General features: G+C 39.1%; 1 protein-coding gene across 4 annotated transcripts in view; it reads right to left on the bottom strand.

Moving 5' to 3' along the window:
* Positions 1-26,613, bottom strand: part of DNA2 (DNA replication helicase/nuclease 2) — a 55,443-nt gene extending 28,830 nt beyond the window's left edge. Inside the window, exons 1-6 of one of the 4 annotated variants that reach the window (XM_057308836.1) lie at positions 26,430-26,613; positions 17,408-17,590; positions 16,355-16,538; positions 14,000-14,145; positions 8,345-8,476; positions 2,405-2,624 (exon numbers count right to left, since the gene is read on the bottom strand). In XM_057308836.1, the coding sequence (XP_057164819.1) occupies positions 2,405-2,624; positions 8,345-8,476; positions 14,000-14,145; positions 16,355-16,538; positions 17,408-17,538 (813 nt within the window). In that variant the 5' untranslated portion in view covers positions 17,539-17,590; positions 26,430-26,613. Of the gene's footprint in view, positions 1-2,404; positions 2,625-8,344; positions 8,477-8,787; positions 9,362-13,999; positions 14,146-16,354; positions 16,539-17,407; positions 17,591-19,067; positions 19,150-19,204; positions 19,406-26,429 lie in introns of those variants that run through there. The other 3 variants (XM_026504337.4, XM_048218852.2, XM_057308837.1) reach the window with 3 other exon arrangements.

Here is a 26,613-nt window from a genome sequence, read left to right as displayed (position 1 = left end):
TGGACCAAGGGAGTCACATGAAACTAATGGTCCTTCTGTGTTGTTTTTCCCTCCAAGGAAACTGAGGCAGAAGGAAGGAATACAAAGGAGTCTGCTTCTGGTACTTATTAGAAGGGAAAATATCTGAAGTGAAATTCCCTTAATATTATAACAAAAGGAAGTTGGGTTGAAATTTCACAATATTATTATAATTCAGCTATATCATGAGGAGCCTGTCTGGCTCAGCTGAAAGAGACTGTGACTCTTGATCTCAGGGTCATGAGTTCAAGCCCCATGTTGGGTGTAGACATTACTTAAATAAGCAAAACTTTAAAAAATAGTAATAAATAAGTAAACTATATCATAAGTTAAATAGGCTTTTATGAGCTAGTTTAGAGATCATAGCTTCATATAATATTTTTCCTTTAAAAAATGTGTTTTAGGGGTGCCTGGTTGGCTCAGTCAGTAGAGCATGTGACTCTTGGTCCCAGGGTCATGAGTTCAAGCCCCACACTGGGTGCAAAGCTGACTTTAAAAAATAACAAAATTTTAAAAATTAAAATGTCTTCCAATGCCAAATTACTGCTTTAGAAATGAACTTTGAGAATATGATCCATTTATAAAATAAAGATCTTTCTTAAATGAAGTTAGTTTATAACAATGAGCTTTTTCTGCATTACCAAAGTGAAAGTCAGATCTTTCAAGAGGGAATATGTATGTCTTTTTTCATCCCCAATATCTATGTAACTCAATGGATTACTATAATTTTTTCATGTCTCCTTGTTTCTTGAACAACGAATATGCAATATAAACTCCCACTATTTTTGTTTCAGTCTTGCTCTAGTCAGTTTCCTCATGTTTTAATACAAGAAATATTGTTTTATTCTTAAAAGTTCTTCTTGCAGCTTCTCTTCATGCAAAGATAAGTTTCAACTGAACAAAATTAAATACAGTAATATTATCTGCCTTCAAGGTACTGCAAGTCAGAGCAGGAATCTTAGAAGATCTTTGAATCCAGACCACGTTAGATGCTAAAATGCTTTTATATTTCTCTTTATTCAGAAATGCTTTCAATCAAAATTGTCATTTAAAAAAGTGAAGTTTTCAGTCTCATGTACATAGAACACATTTCTTCAAATCTTTGACTTCAAAAACAGCTTTCATTTCTTGGCATGATTTTCCTTCCTCAAGAGGGCTTTAATCTAGCTAAATCTTTACTTCATGATTTTAGCCATTTCTGTGTTACCAAAGTGAAGAGCTCACGTCTTCTAATCGTGGAAACCTATTTTTTCCTCCACTTCCAATATCTGTAAAACCCAGTAAGGGGAGAAACACCAATGCCCAAATGGAAAAGCTTGCATGAGAACCTTTGGTGTTGCATACATATTAAGAATGGCAAGAAAGATTTAATAAGAGAAAGTCCCTGTAATCACTGAGTATATAATTCAGTACTTTGAATCTGAACGTTACTTTACATAAAATCTATTGAAACTAAAAAATCTGAATAGTGTTTGAGATTCCAAGGGCAAAAGGAAATTTAAGTTATATTACAAATGCTATGTTGTTATGTTATTTATTCCCATAATACATATCATACCATAAAAATACAATATTACTACCTTTTAGTTTTAACCTTTGCTGGTTTAAAAGTGTCTAGAACATACCACAGACTGCCAATGTGGAGATGGGCAGAGGGAATGAAAATAATTAGAAAACAAAATAGAACTTTATGTTAAGTCTTACTTAAATAGTCTATACTTAATAGTCTATACTAAAAGTAATATAAATTTCAGATAATTTTGAAGGACCACAAAAAACTGTTATGTTTACCAGAAAGAAGAAAAGATAAATAAAAACTTGAATTTAACAAAATGGTAAGATATGGGTCTATATTTCATTTTAGATAATATCATTAAAATCAGATTAAAAGTCAAAAGTAAAAGAATGGATTTAGACTGTTTTCTAAGAGTATCCTATGTCAGGTGTTTCATGAAAACAATAGTTCCATGGCAAATTAAGTTTAGGAAACAATGAGTTTAAACATATCTACATTACTCTGATTTATCAGAAACTTTAATAGGTTACCATACATCATTAAATCTCTAAATATACTTGGTTTCTGCAACTTTTATCACCAAGGAATTCTTTTTTTAGGAGTATCTGTTTAGACTAGTTTGGCAACATAAATTTGGCAACACTGGCTTATAAATTCAGCTGTTGTGTTTCTTTGCTAGAGAAAACTTTCTGCTGTAGCCATGTGTACATTTATAAACAATTTGAGTACTCTGGATACATCCCAAATTGAAAAGTGCTATATGAAACTTAAATAAAAATTACCCAAATTGAACCAAAATATATAAAGCAGACCTACATTTTTCAGTATATTAAATATTCAGACAATTTTCTTATTAAGACTTATACCTACCTGACTACGGTGCTCAATAGAATTTAATTCTTTGCCAGTTTTAAGTTCCAATGGCATTATCTTATATTTCGTTTTACATCCTCGATGTATTTTCACACCAACTGTGACATCTATTTTGCCTTTCAATCCAAACCTAGGGGACCAAATGCTTTCTTCAATATCCAATGAGTTTATGACTTCAATATTACATGTTGAATTATTGTTATTACCATCACTTGGCCTAAAAAACGAAACACAAAAATACTTCATTACAACACTTCGCACATTTCTCATTAGGCTGGCATTGACTCTACTATACACAGAGAATGTGGGGATGGGAGACCGACCACATATGTTTACAGCAGTGATTCTCAAAGTGTGGTGCCTACACGAGCAGCATCAGCATCACCCGGGAACTTGTAATAAAAGCAAATCCTCATGCTCCACTCCAGATCTACTCAATCAGAAACTCTGCAGGTGGAGCCCAGCAATTTGTCTTACAAACTCTGCAAGTGACTCTGATGCATGCTCAAGACTGAGAACCGCTGGCCTGTAGCCCCTTACTCACGTAATTTACATCTTAATACTGATCATCTATCCTTTTCAGTTTATTCCTACTACAATCTTCCTAACTCGGGCCTTTATTTCCGCAGGCCTAGATTACTACAAAAGTCTCATTATTTGGGCCTACTGAAGCCACGATACCAATCTGAATATTCTGATATATAATTATTACACTGACTAATATAAAATGGCTTGCATGTGGTTGCACCCAAGGTAAAGCAAGGGATGTGTTCCTTCATTAACACCATATTAAACTGTGTTAAGAATGAGCTCTCTTCCCCCATCAGCCATGCAGTGTGGGGCTTCACTATCAAACACTTCACTCCTACACTCCCCATGACAATCTTCAAAGGACCTCACGTGCTCCTACATTTCCTCATTGTTTTCTTTACTTAATCGTTGAACGAATCCATTTCTGCCACTATCAATATTTAAAACTAAGTACTTGGCACTGTTTCTTCTATTACAAGAGGTTCTGAGTTTACTATCTTAACCATTAAATAACCAAAAGCACAGGAAGGAGAAAAAAAGAAATATATAAACATCAAAGGAATTAGGAGGTGAAAATAACTTTTAAAGCCTCCTATACATCTCCTATCTAAGATTTACTCATTTTCAGAGCAGTAAATTATTCTGCATGAGAAAAGTCAGATAGTGCTAACTTTTATTAATCCTATTCTAGACTCAAAGTCAGATAAGATACTAAATCTAATGGAAATCTTACATGAAAAGGATAAATTTTCTAGTAATAAAGTGTATTTTGTATCATAAAAATCAAGATTTGGGGTGCCTGGCTGGCTCAGTCAGTTAAGTGTCTGCCTTCGGCTCAGGTTATGATCCCAGAGTCCTGGGATCGAGGCCTGCACCGGGCTCTCTGCTCAGCGGGGAGCCTACTTCTCCCTCCCTTCTTCCTCTGCCTGCTGCTCTGCCTACTTGTGCTCTCTGTCAAATAAATAAATAAAATCTTTAAAAATTAATTAATTAAATAAAATAAAAATAGAGATTTAAAAAGTTTAAAAATTCTGACTGTCAGAATACATGATTTAGGGGCACCTGGGTGGCTCAGTCGTTAAGCGTCTGCCTTCAGCTCAGGGCGTGATCCCAGGGTCCTGGGATTGAGCCCCGCATCTGGCTCCCTGCTCCGCTGGGAGCCTGCTTCTTCCTCTCCCACTCCCCCTGCTTGTGTTCCCTCTCTCGCTGGCTGTCTCTCTGTCAAATAAATTAAAAAAAAAAAAAAAAAAGAATACATGATTTAGTTGACTTTGGTTTGCTAATTTCATGTTATTTAGATCAGCAGCTATTTCTTAACAAATGAGAATATTTTCTAAGAGAAAAAAATGACATCTTCAGTAATTTTTTTTCAACCGTTTCAGAATGTTTCAAATATAATCTCCAGGAATACATGCATACTTCTGTAATCTCTGAAGAAGACAACAGAAGACTTCAGGTAAGCTAAAACTTATCTGAAATTTCTTAAATATTATTGTTTTATATCTCCAAATGTTATCTAATCATGTGATATATTTAAATATGCTCCTATGAAATAAAGCAAACTTTATTATTCATAAAATGTCACATGTATACTTAACAGAAGATAGGTAATGAAGCTTTTAACATTGCTACTAAAATTCATTCCCCTAGAAAATGAAGTAATGTGATTTTAGACCTAGATCTGTGGAACAAAATGACAGTATTTCAATTTAACTACTGTGATTTTAATCAGCATAATGCTGTAAAACTCCTTCGAGAACCACCTGATGGAGACTATGGTATTGTGAAGATGAAGAAAATCTACACTTACTTATGGGTGAGAAAACTTTCTCTTTAAATGACCTTTAAAGGTCTCCTTCTCTGTGCTAAAGTCTAAAGATTTTTTTTTTTAAAGATGGCTATAAACGGCTGTGAAAATGACACAAGCTAAAATACAGAGGAGAGCCTCCTTCACAGACAGACATATAAGGTTCCATCGAAAATAACTGAAACAAAAAAAATCTTATACCAAGATACAAAGAGGAGAACACTGGGCTGGGAATCAAGAATTGTTACTGTAGACTGAGCTCCACCACTGGTTTTTCATATGAAACCTGGACAATCACACCACTCACTGGGTCTCAGTTCCCTTATTTGAAATCTAGGAGTTGATCTCAAAAATCCCTTTGAGGTCAAAGACAACTCTGAATCCCACACTTTCCCTGGCTTCCTGATATACTTGTTCCAGGCTACCTAATTCCTTGCTGGTATATCATAAGCCTCCTCAGGCTCCTTCGACGGATTCTACTCCTCTCTCCCTCTGTCCTTACACAGCACACTCTTCCATGCCTCTTCGGTTACCCTACATGTTCTAAGTAATGCCCTCCAGGTCTGTGTTTTCAACTAATAGGAGAGAGTCCTTGGAGGGCTTTAGTCTCCCTGTCACACCAGGACCTAGCATAATCCTGAGCACAGACACTGCATGGGATACCCGTTTGCTGCACAGGTAAGACCATGAATCTATGAGAAAATGGCAGCTTATCACTGTAAAAACAATGAATAACTTTTAACCAAAAGAAAAAACATGCAGACAAAATAGTAAAACAATTAAATAGTAAAAGAAAAGCTAATATCTGAAACAACAACGAAAAGGGATCTCCACCACAAGTTTCATTCTCGAGCAAATTTAAATGACTCCAAAATAAATAATAAGGAAGGAAAAGAAAAGTATGTAGTGAGGGAGGGTAAATAAGGATAAAGAAATAAATAGGAACTACAGAAAACAATATTTGAGTTTGTAATTATTACTTTCTGTAATACAATAACAACAACAACAATAATCAACAGAAACCAGAATGACAGAAATACTACAAAACAATGAAAGAAATCAGGAAAAGAATGAGTACCTAATAAACACTTAATCTGTTTATCACAGTGAAGACTAATGCACTGAGACCCACCCCCTATTCTAGACACAGGCAATCTGCTCCAAAGAAATAACAAAGAATGAAGCATTTATAAATTTAACCCATTTATTACAGCTTTTTTTTTTAAGGGAGGGAGTTACTGGTTAATTTAAGACAACTACAGAAAAAAGAATATGAAAAATAAACCCAATTCTAACTGCAAGATAAGCCTCATTTTTTTAAACTACCATTATTAAAATATATATCAAAATCCTGGCAAACTGTGGTGATGGTTACACAACTCTACAATATACTGAAAGTCACTGAATTGTAAATAATAATAAAATAAATAAAAATAATTAAAATCCAGATATAGGACATTTAAACATTGCTAGCAACCTTCTAAAATGATTACAAAATTCTCAGAGAATTCTAGCAATATGTAAGGTTGCAAAATTTCCAAATAACTTTGATGAAGTAGTCGGTTGAGATTTTAATGCCAAGAAGTAAGTGTCCCATAGGTCAACCCGTCCACTCATGTACTCTCACTCCTTCTCCCATATTCAAGACGTAGCTGACCTTCCCCATCTCTCATGATGAATTCTGCCCTCTCTATGGAATTCTCCCCACTGGCATATGAACACATTATATCTCCCTCTTCAAAACAACAACAAAGCTCTCTTAGCCCCACATAAGCCTCTGGCTACCATTCCATTTCTATGTGACCCTCATAGAACAACCCTTCACTACAGTTGTCTAACTCCCTGTCTCCTCCTCTACCAGTCTCTCTTGACAACCTTCTCATCACATTTTCTCCCCTGGACTCACTGCTGACTGTTCTTTCCCTCACACTCCACAACCAATCCAAAACTATCAGTTCTACCGCTAAAGTCTGACTAAGTCCAACTGATTCTCATCACTTCCACACTCTTACTGTGGTCTCAGCCACCGACATCCCTTATTTGGATTCTTGTAAAAGCCTCCAACTTGGTCTCTCTACCTGTGGCCTTATCCTACAACACAGTCTCAAAGAGCAGCCAGAATGATCCTTTTAAAAGTAAATCTGATCGGGGTGCCTGGCTGGCTCAGGAAGAAGAGCAACTCTTGATCTCAGGGTCATGAGTTCAAGCCCCACGTTGGGTACAGAGGTTACTTAAATAAACATTTATAAATAAATAAAGTAAATCTGATCAGTGCAGCACAGAGAGGTTAAGTTACACAGCTAACCTGTGGCAAAACTGAGCTTCACATCCAGGCTCAGTGTGTCCTCTGAACTACAGACAACAAATTGGTCCAAAGAACTAACGGTTCCCAAGTTTCTGATGTTCAAATCTTAAACAAGTTGCTCAGATCACAAAGTGTCTTGAGATAAAATAGTAAGAATATTGAGAAAAGGTTAAGAAAATTTATATAAATGGAAGCTGTGCCTATTCAAAGAAAAAGAAAATGCTGCTCGCTTAAGGGGAAAAAAAAAAAAAGAAATTACATCAAAACCCTCTGTGCAAGCAAGCTCTCCAGTGGCCTCTTATCTAATCACAGCAGCCAGAGTCCTGACATGGCTTATGAGGCCCCAGGAAAGCTCCTTCTGCTCCTTCCTTCCTCGCTCTGCTGCCGCCACTGTGGCAGGGGGGCATCCCCCGAAGGCCTTCTGCCTGGAACGCTCTTCCCGGGGAGAGCTGCACAGCTACCTCCTCCATTTCCTTCAGGCTCCATGTCCACGTCACCTTATTGCAGAGACCTTTCACGACCATTCAACGGACATACTACGTCCCACCACCACTACCACGGACTCCACGCTCCTTCGTGTGTTGTTCTACCCTGTGTTTACCACCCACAGTCTGTCGTTTACTTGTTCAGTAGTATAGAAGCACCAGGAAGCCAGCTGCTTCCCCCCCATGATAATCCCAGCACGGATCAGGCACTCAATAAATATTTGCTGAATGAGCAAACAACAAAAGAGAAAAATGTATTATTAAACTTATATGAATGCTTCTTTAAGGGGGAAAATAATAAAATACAAAATGCCAGAGTTAAATGGTTAAACACAGTACTTAAACACACAGCACAAATCCTCAGGACAATCAACATGTGACACAGTCCACATAGGATAGTAACAGAAATATATAAGAAATTAGGACCCCATTGGTTATTTGAAAAACATACTGACAGGGGCACCTGGCTGGCTCAGTCGGTGGAGAACGTGACTCTTGATCTTCGGGTTATGAGTTTGAGCCCCACATTGGGTGTAGAGATTACGTCAAAAAAAAAAATCTTAAAAAACATAACTTCAAAAACATAACTGACACACAAAAATCAGAAGATTTTATTATAATGAAAGTAGAATTTCTATTCATTAGATTATTTTTTGTTCTGGAAAGATACTCGGGACTGTAATTTATAAAATAAGCGAACAAAAAAGCTAGTTGTACTAACTCGACCATTAAAAAGCTTTAATTCAACGTACAGAATAAAATCCTGATCTGAACATATGAACACCATATAAACAAAATGAGTTTCTTACAGAGCGAGCTGCATCTGGGGGAAGTCAGTTGAAGTGTATTTATGCATGAAATCTCTGGCCCACTTAGAAAATGAAGGAAGATACTCCTCTACTTCTTGTTTTATCTCCTCTTGATTCAGATTTAAGCGATACCTGCAAAATAAGAGATTACACAAGAAAACATAAATATGAAAAAAGTAAATAAGAACAAAAACATCCAAATAAACAAGTTACCCATCAACTAATTAACAGATGTATAATGTGATGTATACATAGGGCACCTGGCTGCCTCAGTTGGTACAGTGTAGAGCGTGCGACTCTTGATCTTGGGGTTGTGAGTTCAAGCCCCACACTGGGGACAGAGTTTACTTAAAAAATAAGTAAAGAAAATCTTTTTTAAAATGAGGTGTATACATACAATGGAATATTATTCAGCCTTAAAACAGAAGACAGCAGAGACCTACCAGTCCTCCAAAAGAACTGGTTCAGCAGAGAAGACAAAATTAGCAACCCTGGCTCTGCCAAGATTGCTTCTGAGCACAGGAGCAACCTCAAGCTGAGAAAGAAGCTGAAGTTCCTCTGGGGAGCAACTGCAAATACCAAAAAGCCCCAAATGATCACACATTCAGACTACCAGAGGCAAAGGTTATCCTTGCAAAAGGCTGCTTGAAATCTTGCAAAGTCCTTGGCTATCAGCAGGATGCCACACCAAGCACTTAGGCCCCTGACACAGCCATCGAATGTCACCACATGGCAGGCCCCAGCCACCAGGCTGTGTGGGGAGAAGAGGCCTGAAGGCAAGGTGAGCAAGACTAGCTACCAGCTCTGCCCACTGCAGTGGGGGCCCCTGACCCCACAGGGCACACCAGGATGTCCAGGACCCTGCTCAGCCTGTTCTACGGCTAGTGTCTTCATGGTATACAGTCCATCGCATATACCATGATGTATACTACGTAATCTTGGAAGAAGAATCTACACACATCTAACAGGTGAATCCCAGTAAAGAGTATATGGATGCTGTCTGCGCTAATCTTGCAACTTTTCTCTAAATTTGAAATTATTTCCAAATAAAAAGGTGTTTTAAATGTTTTAAGTGCATATATTCTTTGGCCCAACAATTCTACTTCTAAGTATTTAACCCAGAGATATATGTCTCACAGGTATGAAATAAAGGATAAAGGTATTTCCTTTTTTTAAAAAAAAATATTTATTTATTTATTGAAGAGACAGAGAGAGAGAGTGAGCAGAGACAGGGGCAGAGGGAGAGGGAGAGGAAATCTCAAGCAAACTCCATGCTGAGCACGGAGCCCAAGGCAGGGCTCAATCCCACGATCCCGAGATCATGACCTGAGCCGAAATCAAGAGTTGGATGCTTAACCAACTGGGCCAGCCAGGGGCCCCTAAAGGTATTTCTTACACTATCGCTAGTAAAAGTTAAGATTGAAATGCCAGGAGGATACTTAAATAAATTAGGGTACATCCATACAATGAAATATTATGCCATTTTTAATTAAAAATGAGACAGCTCAGGGGTGCCTGGGTGGTTCAGCTGGTTGAGCATCGGACTCTCGATTTCAGCTCAGGTGGTGATCCTGGGGTCATGAGATCAAGCCTCACAGCGGGCTCAGCCCTAAGCTGGGTGTGGAGCCTGCGTAAGTTTTTCTCTCTCCCTCTCCCTCTGCCCCTACCACTCCCCACCCACGCTCTCTCTAAAAAAAAAAAAGAGAGAGAGAGAGAGACAGACAGCTTTGTAAGTACTAATATGGAAAGACCACCAAGCTTAACCTTTAAGTGCACAATAATGTGCACAGTATTCTACAATTTACCTAACAAAAACATATATGTATACATACGCACACACATTGTCACACATAAATATTTGAAATCTCTGTGAAAGGACATACAAGAAACTGTTAACAGTGGTTGCCTTTGGAGCACCTGGGTGGCTCAGTCAGTTAAGCATCTGCCTTCAGCTCTGGTCATGATCCCAGGGTCCTGGGATTGAGCCCCTCATCAGGCTCCCTCTCAGCAGGGAGCCTGTTTCTCCCTCTGCCTGCCGCTTCCCCTGCTTGTGCTCTCTCTGTCAAATAAATAAATAAAATCTTAAAAACAAAACAAAACAGTAGTTGCCTTTGGGAAAAGGAACTAGGTGACGAGGAGGATGCAGGAAGAAAGGACTTACTTTGTATCATATACCCTCTTGTACTCTTACAATATGATATACACAAATTTATAACCTTTTTAGGAATGGTGATTTATTATTTTTAAAAATACCTACACAATTGGGTAATCTTTTCCTAAATAACTTTCTCCAACCATCTTAGAGCTATTCTTCATTGTCATGATGTCCTTATGTATATTCTTCCCAGTGTTTGCAGACGCTTTAAAATTTCCAAACCAGTCCATACTGGTTATTTAATGTCTTCTGCATTTAAGCTCTTCCTTTTTAATTTTAGCTAAGTCACAGCAAAACGACATGTAACAGCCTGGTCTTTCCTGAGATTATTAAGATACTTAAGGTAGGATCTTTAAGCCTAGACTTTTATAGGAATTAATGAGAGGGTAAAGCATAGAAGATAAAAATCTGGGGGCACCTGGGTGGCTCAGTGGGTTAAGCATCCAACTCTTGATCTCAGCTCAGGCCTTAATCTTAGGGCTCTGAGTTAAAGCCCCACGCTGGGCTCCACCCTGGGTGTGGAGCCTATATTTAAAAAAAAAAAATCTGGGCACCTGGGTGGCTCAGTCATTAAGCATCTGCCTTCGGCTCAGGTCATGATCCCAGCATTCTGGGATCGAGCTGCACATCAGGCTCCCTGCTCAGTGGGAAGCCTGTTTCTCCATCTCCCACTCGCCCTGCTTGTGTTCCCTCTCGCTGCCTCTCTCTCTGTCAAATAAATAAATAAAATCTTTAAAATAAATAAATAAATAAATAAATAAATAAAATCTGGTCTAAGGTCTGTAATAAGGTAGAAGATCTACGAGAGGGAGGGGCGCCTGGGTGGCACAGTAATTAAGTGTCTGCCTTCGGCTCAGGGCGTGATCCCAGTGTTGTGGGATCGAGCCCCACATCAGGCTTCTCCGCTAGGAGCCTGCTTCTTCCTCTCCCACTCCCCCTGCTTGTGTTCCCTCTCTCGCTGGCTGTCTCTATCTCTGTCGAATAAATAAATAAAATCTTTAAAAAAAAGAAGAAGAAGAAGATCGACGAGAGGGTACAAAAGAACTTTCAACCTGTTGTTTTAGAGTCTGGGAATTTCTAAAAAGTATTCTCATGATGGGACGCCTGACTGGCTCAGACGCTAGCACATGTAACTTTTGATCTTGGGGTGGTGAGTTTTCACCCCACACATGGGGTAGAGTTTACTTTAAAAAAAAAAAAAAAAAGGCACTATGGCTTCCTGCTTGCTCACTTTCTTAGACCCTTTAATCTGAAGTAACAGCTGCTGTGCTGTGAGGAGAGGCTCACGTGGCAAGAAACCAAAGCCTCATGACCACAGCCATGAGTGTATCATCGCGGAAGCAGATCCTCCCTTCAAAGGGCTGCAGCTTCAAATGGGAGACCCTGAGCCTGAACCACCCAGCTAAGCCACCTCTGAATTCCTAACCTACAGAAACTATGAGATAATTGATTAGGTACTTGCCATTTTAAGCCACTAAGGGTTTTTTTTGTTTTTTAAGCTATTAAGTTTTGATGTGGTTTGTTTCAGGGCAATGATCAATACAACACACAACAGGTAAGGTATGTTGATTAGAGTATGGCAAAAAAAAAAATTAAAACTCTGAAATGCCAGAAACAAGTGTTGGCAAGGATGTGGGGGGAAAAAACCCAAAAAATCCTCATGTACTGTTGGCGGGAATGCAAACTGGTACAGCCACTGTGGAAACAGTATGGAGGTTCCTCAAAAAATTAAAAATAGAACTACCTTTGATCCAGTAATCTCACTACTGGGTATTTACCCAAAGAATACAAAAATACTAATTCAAAAGGATATATGCACCCCTATGTTTACAGCAGCATTTTTACAATAGCCAAATTATAGAAGCAGCCCAAGTGTCCATCAACAGAAAAATGGGTAAATACGGCACACATGCGCACATGTACACATACGTACACACACACACACACACACACACACACACAGGAATATTATTCAGCCATAAAAAAAGAATGAAATCTTGCCATTTACAACAGCATGGATGGAGTAGAGAGTATAATACTAAGCGAAGTAAGTCAGAGAAAGACAAATACCATACAATTTCACTCATATGTGGAATTTAAGAAACAAAACAAATGAACAAAAGACAAACCAAAATAAAAACAAAAACAAAAAAAAACCAACAAAGGAAAAAACAGACACAAACCAAAAAACAGACTCTTTCTATACAGAACAAACTGATGGTTTCCAGAGGGGAGATGGGTAGGAGGATGCATGAAACAGATGAAGGGGACTAAGAGTACAGTTATCTTGATAAGCACAGGATGATGTATGGAAGTGCTGAATCACTACATTGTACACCTGAAACTAATACCACACCGCATGTTAACTACACCGGAATTAAAATTAAAAACTCAATAAAGAAAAAAAAAGATAAGTTACTTTATATATATGATCACATTTCTAATTTTAAAAAAGCAAAATATGTGTTTTACAGAAAAACCATGACCAAGGGACAACCTCTTTGCGCTTCGGTTTCTTCATTTATAACAGATTACATAAGATGACTAAAAGCACTGAACACAGTGCCTGACACACGGCAGGGTTCTAAAATGTTTTTACGCTGGGGCACCTGGGTGGCTCAGATGTTTGAGCATCTGCCTTCAGCTCAGGTCCTGATCTCCAGGTCCTGGGGTTGGGCTCCCGGCTCGGCAGGGAGTTTGCTTCTCCCTCTGCCTCTCCCCTCTGCTCCAGCTCTCTCCCTCTTTCTCTCAAATAAATAAAATCTTTTTAAAAAAAATAAAGAAAATAAAAATTTTTTAGGACAATAGATCATATGTCATAGTAAATCAGCTGTATGGCATTTTGGAACACATTTTTCCATATAAACAGGGAAAGAGAATTACATCTGGGAAAAGGGTTATGTCAACTAGTCTGAAAATCAAAATTTCTCCTAATGAAAATATTTTTGTGAAAAAACATGGCCTGCAATAGGAGTCACAAAGAAAGACACAGCAGAATATGCCAACCCCTCTGCATGTAGTCACTCATAAAATGCCAACGATTAGCCATTTGTGGGTTTATGTATATTCTCTCCACTGTCACAAAAAGTCTGCAAAATAGGTATTATCACCTTTTTCAAAATCTTTAAGTAACATGCTCAATCCTAAAACTGGCAAAGCTAGAATTTAAAACTAGGTCCATCTGACTCCCAAACCCATACAATTTACAATATGTCACATTTCTAGAAGTAAGGCAAAATGTTTTTCACACTCTTGGAGAGCAGCTGAAGAATCTACTGTGCATGTGTACAGAATATCCAGATATTTTTAGCTCAAGAGTTTCTGTTCTGCAATTTCAGAAGCTCTTCACAGAACTGCAGCGGGGTACTACAACCCGGAATCTGAATTCTAGTATTACACTGATTTATATTTAATAGTCTAATAACCAAATACCTTATAGAGTCCAGGAAAGAATGTTCTATAATAAAATAGTACCTACAGTACATCTTGTAACTACTTACATTTCCTTGAGATGCCTTATTTCTTGAACAGTTTGAAAAGCAAATTTTTGTAGCTTCTCTGGGGCAAAGCTATTGCTTATTGCTTTTTGAAATACTTCATGAAGAACTGTACCAATCAGCATTTGGCGTGTGGCCAGATCAGAGCTCTATTTAAAAAAAAAAATCATACATTTTATTTCAAAACATATTGACAGACATGATCCCATATTTATTACCTATCTTATTAAACCACCACAGCCATAGTGCACTGGTGAGACAAATGCCAAATTAAACAATTATTTTTCTAGTGAGTAAAATCATAGATGACTTTCACTTTTTTTTTTAAGACTTTTTTTTTTAATGTATTCATTTGAGAGAGAGAGAGAGAGCGACAGAGAGGACACAAGCAGGAGGAAAGGCAGAGGGGGAGGGAGAAGCAGACTCCCCGCTGAGCAAGGAGCCTGATGCAGGGCTCAATCCCAAGACCCTGAGATCACAACCTGAGCTGAAGGCAGATGCTCAACTGACTGAGCCACCCAGGCACCCGACTTTCACTTTCTTCTATTCAGAATTACCTGATTTTACAAGCATGTTATTTTTTTTTAAATCAGTAATTGCCATTTTGAAAACATTAAAAATGACCTACATGAAAAAGGTCAATGTATTCTCAAATGCTTAACATATTCTTTTCTAATTTCAATTTATAATCTACTCAAATAAAATGCAATAAGCCATAGCTCATAAATTCATGTAAGATATTATTCAAACTTAGAACAGAGATTTTTGACAAGTTCCCTCCACTCAAAAAGAAACAGTATTTAAAAAAAGAAAAAAAAGACACAGGATTTCTCAATTAACTCTATTTTTAGCCTAGACCTTCCCCTTAAAGATATCAAAATAGATAAAGCCACCAAGACATGCTTCAGGAATTTTAAAAATTAATTTACAGAAGGACTCTCTGTACTATTTATCCAAGTTCTTTGTGAGTCTAAAAGTACTTCAGGGGCGCCTGGGTGGCTCAGTTGTTAAGCGTCTGCCTTTGGCCCAGGGTGTGATCCCAGAGTCCTGGGATCGAGTCCCGCATCGGGCTCCTCTGCTGGGAGCCTGCTTCTTCCTTTCCCACTCCCCCTGCTTGTGTTCCCTCTCTCGCTGGCTATCTCTCTCTCTGTCAAATAAATAAATAAAATCTTTAAAAAATAATAAAAATAAAAAATAAAAGTACTTCAAAATAAAAAGTTTCTATAAGAATTTAAAAATATTCAGGTCTGCTTTATAAAATGTGGTTAAAGGAGAAGTTGATAGTTCCCCCCACCCACAAATGAAAATATAAAGATGATTTTTTAAAACTACAATTGACAACTAAGACTACTGGAAAATGTCTATTTAGGCATTTTTCCTTCTCTTTTTTTTTCTTTTTGCTCAGCTGTATTTTTGGTTTTCTACATACATATTAATTGTATAATTTAAAAAATACCGGTGAGTATAAGGCAGAACTAAGATAGATTAAAAGAAACTTAGGAGACATACCAACCAAACATAATACAAAGACCTTGTTTGGGAGAACCTGGCTGGCTCAGTCAGAGGAGCATGCAAATCTTGATCTTGGGTTTGTGGGTTCGAGCCCCACACTGGGGTTAGAGGCTACACTAAAAAAATAAAATCTTAAGGGGTGCCTGGGTGGCTCAGTTGGTTAAGCATCTGACCCTTGGTCTCTGCTCAGGTCATGATCTCACAGTCATGTGATCAAGCCCTGCAATGGGCTCTGTGCACTCAGCGCAGAGTCTGCTTCAGATTCTCTCTCCCTCTCCCTCCACGTGCTCTCTCTCTCAAATAAATAAATAAAATCTTTAAAAAACAAAAAAGAAGAAGAGGAAAAGACAAGACCTTGTTTGGATTCTGACTGACTCTAAGAAAACAACTGAATAAAAAGATATTTTCTTGGGATGCCTGGGTGGCTCAGTTGGTTAAGCGTCCAACTTTTGATTTCAGCTCAGATCATGATCTCAGGGTCGTGAGATGGAGCTGCATCTGGCTCGGCGCTGAGCATAGAGCCTGCTTGAGATTCTCTCTCTCCCTCGCCCCCCCACCTTGCAAGCACTCTCTCTCTCTCTCTCTAAAAAAAATAAAAATAAAAAGATAAAAGACATTACAGATAAATCGGGCATTATATTAAGGAATTACTGTTCATTTTACTGTGTATGATAAAGATATGATATTTATATTTTTTAAAAGATCCTTGGCTTTCATTTACTTTGCAAAATAACAGAATGTTTGGGAACAGCAAAATGGATACATGAGTTGACTTAAAAAAAAAAGTGTAAAAGTGCTCTGTAACTCTAAAACCCTGTAGAAACATTAGTTGTTAATATTATTCACCCTAAAAGTTTCACTCAGGACAGCTCTTCTCATACACCGAATACTACTGGCTATGCTTGTGCCAGAAATCAGCATGTCTGGGTATAGAATCAAATATCCAAAATCTTCATCTATTATCCAAGTATCAGATAGGCAGTCTCCCTCCAAATGAATGATGTCCCCTGGCTCCACCGGCACCGAGCACCTACAAATAAAGTGAAGGATACATAGTTTAGATTCCTACTTTTAAACATATTAAGGAAGCCTCAAAAAGTAAGTGAATATTTTAGCTGAAGAAATAGTATTTGTAAATTTCTGGGTCTTTCAAAAAAATTTAATACTAGGATGCATTCTTTTGAATCAATTCCTAGTCACTCTATTCCTTTTTACCTTTGAAATATACAAGAGAATACTCAGGGGTCTTCCTTAAATACCAAAAATGAAAACTGCTTAATGTTAGCATCATCTACTGCAAAAGCTGCCAAATCTTTAATAGTGTTACTACGTAGCTGCAATTATGGATTAGGTTGTTTCAATAATAATTCTCTCATTCTTAAGACTTCTAGCTTATCTACAATTTCTGTAAGTCTTGAGGCATGAAGCCAAACCCAATGTTTAAGAATAAAATCGTATTTATCATTTTTATCTAGTCAAAGAGCCTAAAGAGGCAAAATTAGACCTCTACTTTCTCTGCATTTCCCCTTCACCCCTCACATACTATATTTTGCTTGAGTAGAAGAAATCTAGGGTTTAAGACTGTTCTTATGCTGTAATTAATTTTGCTCTAAGTGAAAAGCTGCAATCTTAAAACAAAAAGCACTGGGAAATTTTGGAAGTAGTCATTTAATAAGGCCCTTTGTAGTTAATTTTCAAATGACGATAAAAACAAAGTTTCAGAATAAGGAGTTTGAGATATTGGGGTAACAAGCACAATTTTTACACGAAATTAATTCAGGTTCATATCTACTTTCTTTATTAACAATTAAATTATAGCAACATCCACACAAGCCCATGTGATGAGTTTTAAGATGGTACCCTTAAGCAGATCAGTACTCAAAGTCACAAGAAAATTACCAGTCATTCCTAAGGATACACCGTTCTTTACTTTCTAGTGACTGGGAAGCAGTGATGATTAGGTGTTTCTCATGGGTTCCTTCTTCCTTCTGTACAATATTGACTGTTAATACCAGGTATCGGTTATCCATTCCTCGGCTCAGAAGTGTTTTAGAGAAGGAAGCTTCCACCTTCTTCTGAAATCTAAAACATATACAAACAAAACAACTTAGCATGAAATAAGAAGCCATCCAATTTCCTTAACCTACAAACCAACCTTCTCAATTTTCTAGGTTTGTTTTTTCTAGAAAGCTTATCACAATGATCGTTAGCTAAATAGATAAAAATTAAGAGAGTAAGAGCATAGCAGAATTCCTATTCTAAAAACTTCCCAGAAGTAATGCCATTTAAAACATGCCTATGGGGGCGCCTGGGTGGCGCAGTCGTTAAGTCTGCCTTCGGCTCAGGGCGTGATCCCTGCGTTCTGGGATCGAGCCCCGCGTCAGGCTCCTCCACTGGGAGCCTGCTTCTTCCTCTCCCACTCCCCCTGCTTGTGTTCCCTCTCTCGCTGGCTGTCTCTATCTCTGTCAAATAAATAAATAAATAAATCTTAAAAAAAAAAAAAAAACATGCCTATGATATGGATTTTTCCAAATACTGCATAAGTTCTTACAAGGAGCTCTGCGGGGCATCCTTGATTATGAGGATTAACGATAAATGGAAAAATATTAAATAACAAATTCCTACCGCTGGCGCAAACCTTCCCAAAGTATAAACAAAAGGAAATGTCTTGGACACTATCCTTTTTGTAAATGAAAGGGATATTTGTTAGGGAAAAGCATAGTGTGGGTGGTTTGCTGAAGTCCTACTGTAAGCCACGGTATTATATTAATCTTTAGGCCTACTTAGAAGTCATCTACTCCAAACTACTACTTAATGAAGAAAATCTTTCTGTAAAATCTCAGTGAGAATCAACTAGCCCCTACCCCGCAGAGCAAAGCAAGCTTACTACCTGTCAGGTTAGCTCATTCCTTCATAGGGCAACGCAGACCTTTCTTATTTATAATGGGCAAGTCAACTTCACAATACTTTTATCCATTAATCCTAGCCGCCTCAAAACTATGCAGAATTCGCTAACCGTTCTAGAAAACATTAAGTCCGTCATTAGTCTTTCCAGTCTGACTGCAGTCTTTGTCAGTGACAGTACAACAGAAGCCAGCGTCATTACCTCTCTAATTGTAATACCCAATCCTGGGCTCTACTACTATGCAATCCCTCATTCACCTACTCCAGGAAGCCTCAGGCCATGAATTTCCCAAGGTCAGCTGGGATGCCTTAAGGATTTCGCAAATGATAATGCTGATCAAAACGCAAAGATCCGTCAACTAGAATTAGCATCATTATTATTAATTGAAAATAATTCCACACCATGATTGTGGGCCAAGTTGCCCTGACCATTTAGTCCAAGTTGAGGGTAGAGAGTTCTCCTGCAATAAGATTCCCCAACTAAACATTGAGGAAAGCATCAAGCAGTTGCAATTTCCCTTTATGAGGGCCCTTAAGGCGGCTGGCACTCCCCGAATTCGGGCAAGTGATATCAAGGGAAAGAATGAACCGTTAGGTGAGCAGTCTTTGGGCTCTGGCCCCAGTGTGGCCCCAAAGAGAACACTACGAAGCACACCCCAGCTCTGGAAACTCGTTGGGCGTTGGGGTCATTTAATCCCGAGCCGGCGCCGCGGAGGCGTGGGTGCGGCCTCTCCCGCTCCTTTCTTTCAAATCTCCCGCCTGACTCCCAGACCCTCCCTCCGCTCCGCTCACAGCTCCGCCGGCGGCTCAGCCTCTTCCCCGAGACTCTTCTTCAGCTGCTCCAGTTCTTCCAGTCGCGCCATGGCGGGCGCGGAGAATGCAAACTGTCACCAGATAAAATGAGGGAAACCCAGCAGCTCCGACGAGAAAAAGAAGCGCGAGTTTTTGAGGCGCCGCGCGCATGCGCCTTCCCGCTGTGGTCCCAAGGGACCTGCGCGAAGGCGCCCCTCCCAGCCTGGCGAGTTCCCCGCGGGGCGCCGGACTGGTCGCGGTGGTCTTAATGGAGTCTTTGCACCCTTGCCTTAGGGTTTGGGAAACAGGGAGTCTTCATAATCTGTCCCAGACTAAATGCTCCCACACTTTCCCTAGACACGCCCACCCTTGCTCAGCCCACACTCTTAGAACAGAACCAATTGCCCAAAACCAGGTGTCCCTTGTTAGCTTGCAGAACTTTCCACCTTCTTGGGAAAAAACTTCCCCTCTTTTTTTTTTTTTAGATTTTTTTTGTTTATTTGAGAGAGAGAGCACGGGGAGGCGGGCAGAGGGAGAAGCAGACTCCCCGCTGAGCAGGGAGCCCGAGGCGGGATGGATCCCAGCGCCCTGAGATCATGATCTGAGTGGAAGGCAGGCAGAGGCTTACCAACTGAGCCACCCAGGTGCCCCAGCCAATTTTATTTTTTTAAGATTTATGTATTTACCTTAGAGCGAGAGAGAGTGCGAGCATGGGCAGGGAGAGGGAGCAGAGAGAGAGAGTGAGAGAAGCAGATTCGGGGCTGAGGGCAGAACCCCAGGTGGAGCTGAATCTCAAGACCCTGAGAGCATAACCTGAGCCAAAACCAACAGTCCTCCCGAGCTTAAGGACTGAGCCACCCAGGAGCCCCGCCTCTTCTTTTTTTGTGGAAAACTCATTGAGAAAATAGAAGCCCTCAGATAGGAACTTCCTCATCATGCCCCGACTAAATCTATAAAAGTACTAACGTCTGTACTTATAACCTATTTCCACTTTTTTCAACACTGGACAAAGCAGGCCACTGATCAATGAGCAATCCTACTTGTGCTCATTCTCAAGGGCATTGCTTCTTCAGCGATTCCATCATTTTCTTGTATCATCAATGTGGCCCTCACTATTGGGCTGCTCCCAGGCTTATAATGTGGCTCAGTACCTTCCACCCTTAAAAGATGTTACCTCGGGGTGCCCAGCTTCTCCCTGTGCCTGCTGCTCCCCCTGCTTGTGCGCTCTCTCTCTGACAAAAGGATGGATAAAATCTTTTTTAAAAATCTTTAAAAAAAAATAAATAAAAATAAAAATCTTGAAAAAATAATATACTAGGGAATATTTCTGAATGAAATGTGTTAAAAATAATAAAATGATCACCTCATAAAGCTATCATCCAATTTTATTTTATTATTTTTTAAGATTTTATTTTTGGGGGCACCTGGGTGGCTCAATCGGTTAAGTGTCTGCCTTCATTTCAGGTCCTGGTCCCAGAGTCCTGGGATCAAGTCCTGAATTTTTGCTCCCTGCTCAGCAGGGAGTCTGCTTCTCCTCTCCCTCTGCTGCTGCTCCTGCTTGTGCTCTCGCTGTTGATCTCTCACTCTCTCAAATAAATGAATAAAATCTTTTTTTAAAAGAAAAAAGATTTTATTTTTTAAGTAATCTCTAAACCCAAAGTGAGGCTCAAACTCACAACCCCAAGGTCAAGTCACATGCTTGTCCAACTGAGCCAGACAGGTGCCCCATCATCCAGTTTTATTCTATTTTTTTTAAGATTTTATTTATTTGTCAGAACACAAGCAGGGGGAGTGGCCGGCAGAGGGAGAAGCAGGCTCCCCACTGAGCAGGGAGCCTGATGTGGGGCCCAATCCCAGGACCCTGGGATCATGACCCAAGCGCAAGGCAGATGCTTAACCAACTGAGCCCCCAGGCATCCCCCTCATCCAATTTAAAAATAATCTTCATCAAAAGTTGTCTTTTGGGGTGCCTGGGTGACTCAGTCGGTTGAGTGATCAACTCTTAATTTTGGCTCACATCATGCTCGCAGGGTTCTGGGACTCAGTGCTCAGCTGGGAGTCTGCTTCTCTCCCTCTGCCCATCCCCAAGCTCGCAAAGGTGCTCACACTCTCTCTCTAAAATAAATAAATCTTAAAAAAGAAAAAAAAAAAGACTTAAAAAAAAAAAAGTTGTCAAAGGACATCTGGGTGGTTCAGTCTGTTGTGTCTGCCTTCGGCTCAGATCATGATCCCAGGGTCCTGGGATTGAGCCCTGCATCAGGCTCCCTGCTCAGTGGGAAGCCTGCTTCTCCTTCTCCCACTCCCCCTGCTTGTGTTCCCTCTCTCCGTCAAATAAATAAATAAAATCTTAAAATAAATACATACATACATACCATCTGTATCCTGCCAATTCTCAAATTCCTATGTATAGACAGGGCTTTTCCGCTGAATTCAAAAACCCAACTACATACATGATAGCTACACTTAGAAATATTTGGGGATGGGCAAGTCTTTCCTTATAACATGGCCAAAATGGAATTTTTAATTTTCTTGATAGACCTATTATTCTTCCCAGTAATAGCACTATCCACCCAGAAGATAAGGCCAGAAACCTAGAAGTTGTCCTGATTCCTTTCTGTTACTACCCACATCGAATCCATAGGCAGACCCATAGATTCAGCCTTTAGAACTATCTTAAATCCCTTCATGCCTTTCCATCTCCAAGATCACAACCCGATCATTATCTCTAATGTAAAAAAACCTCAGCACACTCTTAAATGTGCTTTCGTAGTGGTCTCCCTGCAATTCGGTCCCTTTTCCCAATATTTTATCATGAAAACTTTCAAACGTAAAGAATTATGTAAGAGGATTATAAATGAGCACCCATATAGCTACCACCTAGATTTTATAATTAACATGTTGCTATCTTTGATTCTCACATGTATATCTATCCATCCCTCCATACATCCATGAATTCGAGTTGTTGGTTTTTTTTTAATGCATTAACAAATAGCAGGCATTAGGCATTTCATCCCTAAACACTTGAGCGTGTATATCATTAGCTACAGGTCAGGATTTCTTTATGGTACTTTAAAAATTTAATGTGTTATATGTAAATTTTTTTAATTTACATTTTAAAAATGCACAGATCTTATGTGTACCATTTGATGAATTTTGACAACATGTGTTCAAACCCCCACTAAGATGAAAAATGTGTTATTACTCCAGAAAGTTCTCATTCCCCTTTTCAAGCAATTCCTACATCCATCCCTACTAGAGAGGTAACCACTAGTCTGTTTTCCGTTCTTTGTTTTTCATTGGATATTAGAGTTGTCTATTCTAGAACGCCATATAAATGGGATCATACGGTACACACTATTTTGTTTGGTCATTTCTACATCTTTCGATGTAATATGTCTGTTCAAATCCTTTGCCCGTTTTTTTTTAAATTGCATTGTTCTTGGGGTGCCTAGCTGGCTCACTCAGTAGAGCATGGAGCTCTTGACCTTATGGTTGTGAGTTCAAGTCCCATGTTGGGTGGAGATATTACTCAAAAATAAAATCTTTTTAAAAAGTTAAAATAAAATTCTTTTATTATTAAGTTACACAGATTCTTTATATTCTAGAGGAAAGACTTTTGTCAGATAAGTTTGCAAGTATTTTCTCCAAGTCTGTGGCTTGCTTATTCATCTTTTTTTTTTTTTTTAAGATTTTATTTTTAAGTAATCTCTACACCCATTGTGGGGCTCAAACTTACAACCCCCAGACCAAGAGTCACGTGGTCTTCTGACTGAGCCAGCAAGGCACCCCATTTATTTGTCTTTTTTTTTTTTTTTAAGACTTTATTTATTTGACAGAGAGAGCGAGAGAGCACAAGTAGGGGAAGCAGCAGGCAGAGGGAGAGGGAGAAGCAGGCTCGCCTCTGCAGGGAGCCCAATGCAGACTCCATCCCAGAACCCTGGGATCATGACCTGAGCCAAAGGCAGCCGCTTAATGACTGAGCCACCCAGGTGTCCCTTATTCGTCTTAACAAGATCTTTAGATATACAGAAGTTTAAGTCTTTCTGAAGTCTAATTTATCCATGTTTCTTCCATGCTTTTTGCTTCCCGTGACCTAAGGAGTAATTTTCTAACCCCTAAGTAATGAAGATATTCTCCTGTTTTCTTCTTGGAGCTTGATCTATTTTTCATTTGGTACATGATCCATCTCAAATTAATTTGTGTGTGTGGTATTCGGTAGAGATTGAATATCCAGTTTTTCCAGCAGCACTTGTTGAAAAGACTTTCCTTCCCCATTGGATTGTTTTGGCTCCCTTAAAAAATCAAAGGACCTTTAAGTATAGGTCTGTTTCTGGGCTCTCGACTCTGTTCTTTTGATGTTTGTTGATCCTTACGCCAGTTCCTCGATGTCATCATTACTACAGCTTTATAGTAAGTCATACAGTCAGGTAGTGATGTCTTTGTTCTTTTTAAAGATTTCTTTGGGTATTCTAGGTGTTTGAATTTCTATATAAATTTTAGAATCAGATTGTAAGTTTCTACAAAGAGCCTGCAGGGGTGGAGGTGGGGGTGCCTGGGTGGCTCAGTTGGTTAAGTGTCTGCCTTCTGCTCAGGTCTTGATCCTGGGGTCCCGGGATAAAGTCCCGCCTCTGGCTCCCTGCTCAGTGGAGAGCCTGCTTCTCCCCCTCCTCCCCACTTGTGCTCTCTCTTGCTATCTGTCTCTGTCTCTCTCTCTCAAATAAATAAATAAAATCTTTAAATAATAATAATAATAAAGAGAGCCTATGGGAATTATGATTGAGATTGCATTTGATCTATAAGTCAACTTGGAAAAATTAATTTCTTAACACCATAGTCTTCTAATTCATAAACATCATTATCTCTCCATTTATACAGATCTTTAAAGTCTCTCAGCAACATTTTGGAATTGTCAGTGTAGAGTTCTTGCACATCTTTTACTATAATTACTAATATTTTATATTTTTGATGCTATTATAAATTAAATTGGTTTTTTCTTGTGTACTTTTTTTACTTAAAGATTTTATTTTATTTTTTAAAGATATTATTATTATTTTTTTAAGATTTTTATTTATTTATTTATTTATTTCAGAGAGAGAGACAGCCAGCGAGAGAGGGAACACAAGCAGGGGGAGTGGGAGAGGAAGAAGCAGGCTCCCAGCAGTGAAGCCTGATGTGGGGCTCGATCCCAAAACGCCTGGATCACGCCCTGAGCCAAAGGCAGCCGCTTAACGACTGCGCCACCCAGGCGCCCCTAAAGATATTATTTTTTTAAGTAATCTCTACACCCAAAATGGGGCTCGAATTTACAACCCCAAGATCAAGAGTCACATGCTCTACTGATTGAGCCACCCAGGCGCCTCCAAAGATTTTTTTTTTAAAGATTTATTTATCTATTTGTGAGAGAGAGAACACGAGAAGGAGGGGCAGGGGAGGCAGAGAGAATCCTCAAGCAGACTCCAAGCTGAGCAGGGAGCCCAATGCGGGGCTGGATCTCATGACCCTGAGATCACGACCTGAGGCAAAACAAGAGTCAGATGCTTAATTGACTGCGCCACCCAGGCACCCCTGAAGATTTAATTTTTTTAAGTAATCTCTATACCCATTGTGGGGCTCAAACTCACAACCCACACAAGACTTGCATGCTCCACCAATTGACTGAGCCAGCCAGGCAGTCCTGAATTGTTTTTTTAAAGTAAGTTCTATGTCCAATGTGGGACTTGAACTCACCACCCTGAGATCAAGTGTCGCATGTTCTACGGACTAAGCCATCCAAGCACCCCTAAATGAAATTGCTTTGAAATTGTTTTCTAGGAGTGCTTGGTTGGCTCAGTCCCTAGAGCACACGACTCTTGATCTCAGGGTGGTGAACTCAAGTACCACCTTGTGTGTAGATATTACTTAAAATCTAAAAAAATAATAATATATTGTTTTCCAATTGCTTCCTGATAGTGAAAAATTGTACATATTTTTAGGGGCACCTGGCTGGCTCAGTTGGTGGAGCATATGACTCTTGATCTTGTGGTCGTGAGTTCAAGCCGCATATTAGATATAGAGATTACTTAAAAACAAAATATTTGATGGGGGTGGGAGGGATGCAAATAAAAAAGAAAAGAAGTTCTCTTTTAAAAGTGTATATTTTTATATTTACCTTATATCATGAGATACAAATTCACTTATAATGTCTGGTAGTTGTGCTATAGGTCCATTAAGACTTTCTATGTAAATAATCATGTCATCTGCAAATAGAGGTAGTTTTACTTCTTCCTTTCTGATCTTTATGCTTTTTATTTCATTTTCTTATCTATGTTCACTGGTTAAATAGAAGTTATGACACTGGGCATCCTTACCTTCTACCTGATCTTAGGGTGAAAGCATTCAATATTTCACCGTGAAGTATGATGCTAGCGGTTGGGTTTTTGTGGATAACTGTTATGGTTATCTCATACAATATAAAAACAAAAACAAACCTCCCAAACTTAGTGGCTTAAAACAACAACAATTTTTTTTAGTTTGTGAAATTTCAATTTGGGCAGAGCTCAGTGAGGAAGGCTTGTTTCTGTTCCACAAAGCATTAGCTGGGGACCGAAGAATCCATTTTGAAGATGGCTTACTCAAATGGCTGGTAAGTTGAGGCTGGCGTCAGTTCCTCTATAGAGGCTATAGTATGGTGGCTGGATTCCATGAGCCAGATGGAAGACCATCTCAGCACTATGACATAACCTCAAAAAACACATAGCATCATTTCTACTGTGGTTTTAGGTCCACCCAGCGAGATTTAGGAGGTGAACATAGTCGTTACCTCTTGGTGGGATGAGTGTTAATGACTCATGAGAAGAGCATGTGAGATGGGATGTATTGTGGAAAATGTAATCTGACAAAATGCCCCATATCAGATTGAGGAGGGTCTCTTCTGTTCTAATGTGATTAGTTTTTATAATGAATAAATGGTGAATTTTGCCAAGTACTTTCTGCATCTGTTGAAGGATTTTCTTTTTTATTCTGTTATTGGAAATTACACTATTGACTTTAGATTGTTAAACCATTTGACAATCCTAGGATAAACTCAACTTGCTTATTCTATAATAAACTTTGTATGTATCACTGGGTTTGTTTGCTAATATGTTCCTACGTTATGTATTTATTCATTTGTTCATTCATTCATTCATTCATTTAAGTAATCTCTACAACCAACTCATGACCCCGGAATCAAGTGTTGCATGCTTACCAGCTGAGCCAGCCAGGTCGCCTGATTTGCTAGTATGTTGTTAAGACTTTTTCCACCTTTGCTTTTGAAAGATACTGATCCGGGCACGTGGGTGACTCGGTTAAGCGTCGGACTCTTTAACTTCAGCTCAGGACTTGATCTCGAGGTTGGGAGTTCAAGCCTTGCATTGGCTCCACATGGGGCC

This window comes from Ursus arctos, unplaced genomic scaffold (assembly GCF_023065955.2).
Source record: "Ursus arctos isolate Adak ecotype North America unplaced genomic scaffold, UrsArc2.0 scaffold_7, whole genome shotgun sequence".
In the NCBI taxonomy this organism is placed as follows: Eukaryota; Metazoa; Chordata; class Mammalia; order Carnivora; family Ursidae; genus Ursus; species Ursus arctos.
This window is presented reverse-complemented; position numbering and strand designations above follow the sequence as displayed.